At 37.9% G+C, this 11,138-nt stretch overlaps 1 protein-coding gene across 2 annotated transcripts; it reads right to left on the reverse strand.

Annotated features, from left to right (window-relative positions):
- Positions 1-177: 177 nt before the first annotated feature.
- On the reverse strand, positions 178-3,334 carry LOC107684001 (trans-L-3-hydroxyproline dehydratase-like). Of its 2 annotated transcripts, XM_016480113.1 has the most exons (6): positions 3,203-3,334; positions 1,823-2,311; positions 1,444-1,613; positions 832-954; positions 556-693; positions 178-456 (listed from the first exon to the last, which is right to left on the reverse strand). In XM_016480113.1, exons 2-6 carry the CDS (start codon positions 2,301-2,303, stop codon positions 331-333), a joined length of 1,038 nt encoding a protein of 345 aa, XP_016335599.1. In that variant the 5' UTR covers positions 2,304-2,311; positions 3,203-3,334; the 3' UTR covers positions 178-330. The 2 variants fall into 2 exon arrangements, with proteins under 2 accessions (XP_016335599.1, XP_016335600.1); XM_016480114.1 differs by lacking the exon at positions 178-456 and having other exon boundaries at positions 578-716.
- Positions 3,335-11,138: the final 7,804 nt, after the last annotated feature.

Consider the following 11,138-nt stretch of genomic DNA (forward strand, 5'->3'; position numbering starts at 1 on the left):
ATATATATATATATATATATATATATATGTATATGTATATACACACACACACACACCCTAAATAGAACTAAACAGTACAAAAATTAAAACTATATTTTTGTGAAATGTCTAAGTATTTGTTAGAGAATGTAACAAAAAAAAAAACAGGTTAAAAACAATATATTGAAATCCTATCTATTATATATCATATCTAAACATTTATTCAATGTCTAATCATGATTTCCTTTATAAAGAACCTACATCAGAAGATTCACATGTCCCTGAGCCCAGAAAACCTGTCTTACACTGTACCTGCGATCAGAAGCAGAAATATCAGTTGTAAACTTTAAGTCAGCGCAGAAGAAAACCTCCTCTCAGAGGGTCATCGCTCTCTTGGGTGAAGCTGGCCACACCGCTGTAGTGAGCATGACCTGTGACCTCCACTACCACAGCCCTGAAGTCCCCACACGCGGTCTCCTTCAACAACAGACCAGCTACAATTACTGCTTTTGTTAAAGAATATAGACTACATTTCCAGGACTAGACCCTAAAATGGTTTATATTTTCTACAGGTACCTCTATTGCTTTTCCTGTAAACACTGATCCTGTAGCTCCACTCTTGAAGCTTCTGGTCTGGTTCAGTCCGATCAGGCCTTTATGGTACTGAAGAGCTATACGAGCAGTGACGCCTGACCCTGTAGGGCTTCTGTCCACCTGACAACCCATATAACAAACCTCTGTCACAAAGAGCAAAAGACCAGTCGCCATCAAACAAATGATTTCATATTAGGATGAACAGTCCTAAAGTCCCGAACTTTCTGTATACGGATTCATATAAACAACTGGTTTTACCTGTGCATCAGCAAACACACACACATTGGCCGTGGGCTCTTCAGAAAAAGCATCTTTGCCGTCAGTAAGGATTGTGCCATAGAGGAAGGCCAGATCCTCACTGACTGGATGATACAGCTTTACCTAGAGTCATTACAACAATTAGTCCGGTCAATTATGCAAATTATCATACAAATTACAGACTAATAAAACACAATGTTGAATAAAGTAGGTTCATGTTTCTTTCACTTGCCAAATTAAAAAAAAAATAAAATCGAAAGATTTTATTTTTATTAAAAGAGTCAAATAAGGTTATTTTAGAATTACTTATAGCATGTTTTTATATTAGCTTTATTTTTATTTTCCAGTCTTCATTTTAATTTGAGTTAGTTTTAGTCATTATGTTGTGTTTTCAACATCATTCGGTTTTTTTTTTCTAATTCGCTTGATTTTATTTAAAGTTCTACTAATTTTAGTATTTCAACTTAAACCTGCAATTAATTGCTGAGGCAACATCTCTAGTTTTTTTCAGTTTAAGTTTTTAAGTAATATTTCTACTTTATTTTAGCTCATTTTAATGAACAAAAATTGTTTTTTTTTCAGCTAGTTTTAGTTAACAATAACAACAGTTACCTGGGATTTAACAGCATCACTCACAGCAGTGGCTGCATCCACCAGATCTCTGGTCTTGGCCTTGTTGACATCCAATCCAAATTTCTCAGAACTCACAAAAGCATACAGAGCTCCACCATAACTGATGTCCACAGTGATGGACCCATATCCTGGTACAGAGACACTCACATCTAGAAAAACAAGGAAGGCAAAGAATAAAACAGCTCTCTTAAAGAAAATTTAAATATGATATTATACAAAATATATATATAAAACAAGTTTGGCAAGTGATTAATTAAAAACAATCTAAAAATATATGTTTCAAAGTGACACCATTTGAACATATCAAACTTGCAAATGTTTTATGATCATATTGTCATGATCACACCATATTGCTCACCCGTAGCGAAAGCAAAGGCTGGCACACTGTGGAATCTGACAGCTCCAGTTTTCCCATTGGAATACTGTGTAAAGGCTTTCACTAAGCCACAGGGGCAGTGTATGTTTATCTGCGTCTCTGGTGAAGTGGGCGCTTTAATCAAGCCATAATCCACCGCAAAGCGCCCGAGAGCAATGACAGCGTGGCCACACATGGTGCTGTACCCTTCGTTGTGCATGAACAAGACGCCGAGATCAGCCTCTGCTAACTCACTTCTGACCAGCAAGGCTCCGTACATCTCATAGTGACCACGGGGCTCGAACATTAACACCTTGCGGAGATGATCGAGCTGCTCTCTCACATAGCGTCGTTTGGCAAGGATGGTGTCCCCCTTCACCTCTGGATACCCACTCAGGATAATGCGCAGCGGCTCTCCGCCCGTGTGCATGTCCAGTACTGATAACACAGAGCCGGAGTGAGGGGGGAGCTTTGGGAACTCCATAGAGCACTCTGTAGTAAAAAAAACAACAACATGTTGAATGAAAAACATACTTGAAATAGTCTCTAAACTACTGTAGGTAGAAGACATTGTCCCAGAACCACTTTTGTAAGATAATTTTATTTAGCATGCAATGACTTTTAACATATTGCAGATTTATGCTAATAAGAATTGTCATGCGTTAGGACAAAATACTTCAATATTGATACATTTCTGTTTAGTTTAGGGTGACTTACCCATTCAGACTTTCACTTTTGTCTTTTATTAATGACTATTAGACTGGTTAGAAATATGTTTGACAAAAATCAATCAAATATGACATAAGTCTGCACAAATAATAAATAATGTTTTCTCTTAAACCTACCTAAATAGTAACAACTTAGAGGTGATTACAAAGACAGATAAAAATAAATTTCCTAAATAAAATTGTATGATGTTCATTGTAATAGATAGTGAATCTCATCTCAAATCAAAAGCTTGATTTGATTACAGCTGCTTGATGTGATTACAGTTACAATCCTCCAATAAATGTTGTCCAATCTTTGCTAAAACGGAATTATATTATCCTCAGATCATGACTGACGAAAAAGTGATCAAATGGAAATTTTGCATTCGGCGAACTGCTTTGAATCTAACGTTACTCAAGTTTGACACTAAACTTGTGTCTTTTGGTAACATGTCAGAATTGTAGGTGGAAAATGGCATCCTTTAGCTTTTTACAGTCCATGCATACACCAATATTCTATTAAATAATTAACATATTTTTGATCTTCATACATTTTTGGACCATAAAAAGCACATTTTCTTACAAGAGGCCATTTACTCAAGCTGACAACAGCTGACAGAACTGTCTAGCGCTAGTTTTACTGAAATATTTTGAGATAATGCAAAAAGTATCTTACCGTCACAACTGTACACTGTTGATACTTATAAGAAAGACAACACGTTCAGTAAAAACGTCAACAAATATTAAATTTGAATAAATGCGTCTGTTTACTAAAAACTGCTCGGTTTACGACCTTCTAGTGTTTTGTTTTGCTTTTCCAAACTCCAGTTGGAAGGTTGTGCAGTAGCTCTTTATTGCCTCTCTGTGGCCTGGATGAGAATTACACTTTAACTGAATAATGTTACCATCCCGAAGGACCAATCTAAAGGGTTCGGATTGATATGTTGCTATGCAGTTGCTAGGTCGTTCTGAGTTAGTTTTAACACGTGATTCTTAGATGCTTTAGCCATTGATTTTGTTTTGTTTTGAAAAATGTTTTGTTTTAACTTTTGCATGCGACCTGATGACGTCACAAATGGAATTGTCGCCAGCATATAAAAAGCGCGAATCTTTCTTGCTCATTTTGTAGGTTTTAAGTAGTCGGATATCAAAGTACTATAAAAGTACAAAAGTATTACCGGTAAACTGTGTAAAAATGGGCCTATTAAGGAAGGCACTGAATCGTCTAAGGACTTTGTTAAATAGGAAGACTGTACAAGAATCTCAAACCCATCCTGGTCAGGATAATGAGACGCCTGTTGGAGCTTGTGCGGCTGGTGGTGGTAGTGGTAGTGAGGCAAGAAAAGAAAAGAATACGAGAAAGAGGAAGAGGTTTTGGAGGTGGCAGTCAAGAAGAAAAAAGTACAGTGTCGCTAAGGCTGAGAAGCTGTTCCAGACTTCTGTATCGGGAACAGGAACATACCGGAGTCATAGTCAAGGTAGAGTAGAACTTTTCTTAAACAGTTACTTCGTTTTTTTGTATTGCTTGATGACGTATGACTTTTAGACGAGCGGCAACCTCCCGCTCTCTCTCGTGAAGCCAACACGGAAGTGACTTAAACTGTAATTCGTCAACTGGCCGCTAGAGGCTGGCTGCAAAAGGGAGTCAATCCCATAGACTCCCCATGTTAAAATGCCCAACTTTACAGCAGAAAAAAACGTTTACAGCCTGGTTAAAAAAAATGATTTTGGTCTATATAGCTAATTTTGCCCTTCATGACAACTGTGAGGGGGGTGAATTTTTTTTATAACTCATCCGTTTAAATTATATTAAGCCTTAAAGTTCTGCATAATTAAGGGCGTGGCCACTTGAGTGACAGGTGGATTGCCGCTGCTGTCACCACCATCGAGCTAGGTGGGCGTGGTTTCAACAACCAGCTCCCGCCTCTTTGCCCATTTTCGATTATCCGGGAGTGACGCGCGGTGACGCGCTACCAAGATGGCGACTGCTGCCTCCGCCCACTTTTGAGCTTCAAAAACTATCTTCGGAACCCTACGGGTGACGTCACGGACACTACGTCCATGTTTTTATACAGTCTATGCTTTTAAATAGCGGGATCTCACCTCATGTGAACAATTGTTTTTCCACAAGAAACGAATGAAAATGAAATTGTGTTGAGGATTTTTGATTGATATAAGATAGCTTTCTTAGGTGTCATAGCCAAACCAGTAAATATTTGAGAATTTTAAGATCTAAAACATAAATTTACACCACCTAGAAAAGTTTGCTTTTTCAAAATACAAAAAAAGTGCCTCTAAGTGAAGAAACTATTGATATGGGTTTGCAATATTTTATTCATAATATTTATTTATTTATTTATTTGCATTTTAGGCCTCAAGGAACTGATCCCCACTGCTGAGTACACTGAAGACGTCCTCCAACCTGTGGTCCTCGACACGTCAGTGTGGTCATCAGCAGATAAAGACACTGACTGTCCAGTGTGTCTGTCAGCAGATGGCAGCTTTGACTCTGCAGTGATCTCCACAGCACACAATGCCATTGCCTGTGCAGTAGCTGATGAGGACATTGCCTCTGCAGGGAGTCTCATAGTACATCAGAACGTTAACTCTGCTGTGAGACCCAAAGCAGAGAGGGACATTGCCTGCGCAGTGCGTCCCAAAGTAGATGGGGACATTGCCTCTGTAGAGCGTCCCAAAGTAAATGGGGGCATTGCCTGTGTGGTGCGTCCCAAAGTAGATAGGGACGTTGCCCGTGCAGTGCGTCCCAAAGTAGATGGGGGCATTGCCTCTGCAGAGCGTCCCAAACCAGACAAGGGCATTGCCTCTACAGGGCGTCCCAAAGTAGACAAGGGCATTGCCTCTAAAGAACGTCCCAAAGTAGACAAGGGCATTACCTCTAAAGGTCGTCCCAAAGTAGATAGGGACGTTGCCCGTGCAGTGCGTCCCAAAGTAGATGGGGGCATTGCCTCTGCAGAGCGTCCCAAACCAGACAAGGGCATTGCCTCTACAGGGCGTCCCAAAGTAGACAAGGGCATTGCCTCTAAAGAACGTCCCAAAGTAGACAAGGGCATTACCTCTAAAGGTCGTCCCAAAGTAGATGTGGGCATTGCCTCTGCAAGGTATCCTCAAGTATATAGGGGCATTGCCAGTGCTGTGCGTACTCAAGTAGACTCCGTTCCAACAGGAGAGCTAGACAAAGGTAAGTTTACTGCCATAACCCAAAACAGCTGTAATATGTACAGTAAGTATTTGTAATACATTTAAAGGTGGGGTATGTATTTTTTCAAAAATGCTTTAGAAAACTTAGTCGGGCCGAGTACCAAAACAAACTTGTAGCCAATCAGCAGTAAGGGGCGTGTTTACTCAAGATGGGGAGGAGAGAGCGCTCAGTGCACAGGATGGACATTAGCCGAGCCGAGCGACAGAAAGGTAGAGATGGCGGATAACAAACAAAAGAGGAAAACGTCTGCAGAACAAAAGAAGGCTTACGATAAGGCAAGAAGTAGGACCCGTGTAAATATCGGATCAGCTTTCCAGCGCTGGAGAGAACTCAAGGAGCGGGAAGGCCTGCGATCAGACGGCGAGGTTGCTTTGTTACTTCTCGATAGGTGAGTAACATTGGTTTTGCTTTCACTTATTGATGACATCATACCCTCAGCCGGCTGGCACAGCAGATTCTGCTGTAATCGTTGCCTGGATTGCGTACGTATGTGTGGGGCGGAGCTATCAAAATAGGGGCGAGACCCTTTTGGGGTAAGGGCGTGCTTGTTTTGGTGATTTGAAATATCAACATTGGCTACCAAAAAGCACTTACCCCACCTTTTAATCACCATTTAGCTTTGTTGCAGTTAATTTAAATAGTCCTCCAGTGTGTCAAATGAATTTTAATTATAAAATGAATAAGAATGAAATGTCACTTTATTTAATGTCATTTACGTTTACTTATTTTTAACAGATCATATTTGTTGGCGGTACAAATTTGGTGCCAGGCTGGGTGAAGGAGGATTTGGATCAGTGCGAAAAGGGACTCGCTATAAGGATAGTCTTAAGGTATTTTTTTTTTTACTTTCTGACTGACCAAACATACTTTACTAGGTTTTAATTTACTGCTTGTTGATTTACTTCTCTTCAGGATTCATGACGGGAATGAAATCACCTCTGTACACGTTAATTGTTTATTCTTTGTTTTGTTAATCAGGTGGCTGTGAAATATGTCCAAAAGACGAAACATACGACATATATCAGCACTGTGAGTATGCTTCGCTCTCTGCATTTTTCTTCTCATTCACTGTTTATCATCTTATGATACAGCGTAACACCATCTTATATTGATGTTAATCACATTTCAATAGGCAAACTGCCTTTGACGAACAATGTGGCAAATGACTTCAATCTAATGATCATATTTTAATTTTTTTTTAGGCTTTTCACCCCAAACCTCTTCCTTTAGAGATTGCGTTGGCAGTCATCATCAACAGGAAACCCAACTGTCCACATATAATTGAAATGCTGGACTGGCAGGATGACCCAGACTACTACCTCATAGTCTTGGAGCGCCCCGTGCCGAGCATGGATATGGGGAAATTTCTGAAGTGCAGCGGAGGTGTCCTCAGCGAGCAGATAGCACAGTACCTCATGTGGCAAGTAATTTATGCCGCTAACTTTTGCTGCTATCGTGGCGTTTTCCATCGCGACATCAAGCTGGAAAACGTGCTCGTGAACCCGACAACGTTGGAGATCAAATTGATCGACTTCGGGTGTGGGGACCTCGTGAAGGATTCAGGCTACAGCGCCTGCTGTGGTAAGTATTACGCATCGCTTTGCTATCAAATTGAATAGCTCACTCAGACGCATCCTGTATATAGTCAACATGCTTGTGTTCTAAACATCTAACAAAATTTCTTTCCCCCAGGTACAAAACCATACTTCTCTCCAGAATATCATGACAGAGGCAGATATCATGCAAAGCCCGCGACAGTGTATTCACTAGGGGTGCTCCTGTTTGCAATGCTGCATGGGCATTTTCCAAAAGCCAGAGACTTGTACTGCTTGGGCATCAACCAGTCTGTATTTGCGGTGTCACATGGTAAGATTTTGAGCAAAGAATTAATAATTATACAGCATGTATAAAGCTAAAGATAGCTTGTGTAAAGTTAAGATAATCAAATTTCTCTCATCTTTTTTACACAGAATGCATCCATTTTTTGTGGGCTTGTCTGCAGCGTCATCCAGAGCACAGGATTGCCCTGGAGCAGATGCTTTACCATGACTGGTTTGTGTTGGGTTTTCCTAATCCCCTGCCAATTAACCGGAATGCATCTAAACCGCATTCATGTCATCGATGAGAAGTACAGTAGGTTTATACTGTCAGTGTTGTTTCTGGCAAGATGACATGAGTGGCCTTTCCATGCCTTGGCTTAGGCCTTATTACTAGCAAAATCATGTATTTAGAGATGCATGTATATTTTTTAAGTAGTTTTATACTTTTTATATTTAAAATATTTATTCCCTCCACGTAGGCCTTATTACAGGCTTAGGGGTGTTAAAATATTGTATATTCTGTAAATAGTTTTGTACTTTTTATATTTAAAGTATTTATTACAAATATTGTATATTGTAAATAGTTGTATACTTTTTTTTTATATTTAAAACATTATTATAACATTGTATATATTGTAAATTATTTTTTTGCATTTTATATTTAAAATATTTATTTAAAAAATGTTAAAATACGTTAGGGATCTTAAAATATTGTTTTAACAAAAATAATGTATATTGAATATATTGTAAATAGTTGCGTACTTTTTAAATTTAAAATATTTATTATAACATCCCTCCACGTAGGCCTTATTACAGGCTTAGGGATGTTAAAATATTGTATATACTGTAAATAGTTTTTTACTTTTTATATTTAAAGTATTTATTAAAAATATTGTAAATAGTTTTATACTTTTTTATATTTAAAACATTATTATAACATTGTATATATTGAAAATTATTTTTTTGAATGTTATATTTAAAATATTTATTTAAAAATGTTAAAATATGTTAGGGATCTTAAAATATTATTTTAACAAAAATAATGTATATTGAATATATTGTAAATAGTTGTATACTTTTTACATTTAAAATATTTATTATAACATCCTTTCACTTAGGCTTTATTACAGGCTTAGGGGTGTTAAAATATTGTATATACTGTAAATAGTTTTATACTTTTTATATTTAAAATATTTATTATATTATCCCTCCGCTCAGGCTTTATTACAGGCTTAGTGATGTTAAAATATTGTATATTCTATATTCTATAAATTATATATAAATAATATATATTTATAGTAATAATAAAAAATAATAAATATATATTAATGGTAACTCCGCCACTGGAAGAGTAAACCCTTACAGTGCCGGTCCCAAGCCCGGATAAAGGAGGAGGGTTGGGCGTGGGGCTAGCAACCTCACCCTGTAAAAAAACACCGTTCTTGCTATTGAAACGTCAAGCAGACCTCAATTATCTTTGGTCGTGACGAGAAAGTCTTGAGTTAATGTGATGATGACGATGTTGGATCAAAACCCTGCAGGCGTCCAACCTCCGATGTATGGTCTCTTTCAGCGTGAAATCGATTACTCGAATAGAAACATGGAATGTTAGAACCCTTTGAATGTTGAATGACCGAACCCTTTGAATGTTGAATGACCGGTAGAATGACTAACGGCTTGATATCAGAGATGCCAAATCGTTAGTGATGATAAGACCATTGTTTACTCTGGGCATGGAGTTGACCATGCATGTGGTGTCCGATTTGTATCTGACTGTATCCAGTCAGAGCAGCAATGGTGTCTATGGTAGCAATGGCTGAAATATCGGACAGAATCTGCCCGCTTCCAAACCCAACACATCAAGATCTCTGTGGTCCAACTAGGGTTGCAAAGGGGTGTAAAGTTTCTGGTAAATTTCCAGGAAACTTTCCAAAAATCCCTGGAAGATTCCAAAAACTTCTGGAGATTTCTGGAATGTTTCTGAAATTTACTGGAAATTTTCCATCTTTTTGCAACCCCAGGTCCAACTTTATGCCCCAACGGAAGATGCAGAACACATAGTGAAGGATGCATTCTACAATCAACTGCAAGAAGAACTTGAGCTCATACACATACACGCCATTCCTCTTTCTCCTTGTTATGGATTTTGCCATGCGATGCACACTTGCCCACAGTGACCACGGCCTGCGGTGAAGAGATGGACGATTTGCAGATTTAGATTTTGCAGACGATATTGCATTGCTTGGATCTACCCAATGATCACTCTGCGAGCTAACGGCTGCACTGGAAAGAGAAGAGAAAACATCTGGACTCCGGATTAATGCGTCCAAGAGTAAGATCCTCTGTATAGTCATTGTGAGTCAACTTGGGAAGGCCACGGCAATTATGCGGCAACTATGGTCGATCTGGAATGAACTGAACTAAACGCCGGTTTCGTTAAGCGGGCCATATTCTTTGGCTATCCCAGAACGATTACCAAAGATGGGCACATGTTGTGGGCGCCACTCCAAGGGAAGCAGAAGCAAGGATGCCTGAGACAAACATGGTGCCGTACAATCATTAAAGACACGCCATTGAATTATCAAGACTGAAACCGTTGCGACTGACCGAGCTCACTGGAGACTGCAACACACACACACACCCCTATTCAAAAATTATACTGGCAAAGCAACCTGATTACATTAGTTTGGAATGGTTATACAATAAACACACTGCATTAACATCACATCACTTTAATAACACAACAGATCAATCACAGGATATTTGGTGAAAATTATTTTATATAATGAAATATATTCAATTCAAGTTTATTTGTATAGTGCTTTTCATGATACAAATCGCATTATACCATCCCTTCACGTAGGCCTGATTACAGACTTAGGGATGTTAAAATATTGTATATTGTATATATTTTAAATAGTTTTATACTTTTCTATTTAAAATATTTATTATAACATTCCTCTACTTAGACTATAATACAGGCTTAAGGATGTTAAAATATCGTATATTGTACATATTGTATATAGTTTTATACTTTTCTATTTAAAATATTTATTGTAACATCCCTCTACTGAGACTATAATTCAGGCTTAGGGGTGTTAAAATATTGTATTTAATTATATTGTATATATTGTAAACTACACGCCATTGAATTATCATGGGATAAGACTGAAACCGTTGCGACTGACCGAGCTCACTGGAGACTGCAACACACACACACACCCCTATTCAAAAATTATACTGGCAAAGCAACCTGATTACATTAGTTTGGAATGGTTATACAATAAACACACTGCATTAACATCACATCACTTTAATAACACAACAGATCAATCACAGGATATTTGGTGAAAATTATTTTATATAATGAAATATATTCAATTCAAGTTTATTTGTATAGTGCTTTTCATGATACAAATCGTTGCAAAGCAACTTTACAGCAAATTAAGTTAATTCAATTTTAAAAAGTGACAGTAAAGACATTCATAATGTTATAAAATATTTCAATATTTTACAAAAAAAAATGCTGTTCTGAACTTTCTATTTATCAAAAAAGTAAAAAAAAAAATAGA

This window comes from Sinocyclocheilus anshuiensis, unplaced genomic scaffold (assembly GCF_001515605.1).
Source record: "Sinocyclocheilus anshuiensis isolate Anshui unplaced genomic scaffold, SAMN03320099.WGS_v1.1 scaffold637, whole genome shotgun sequence".
NCBI classification, from domain to species: Eukaryota; Metazoa; Chordata; class Actinopteri; order Cypriniformes; family Cyprinidae; genus Sinocyclocheilus; species Sinocyclocheilus anshuiensis.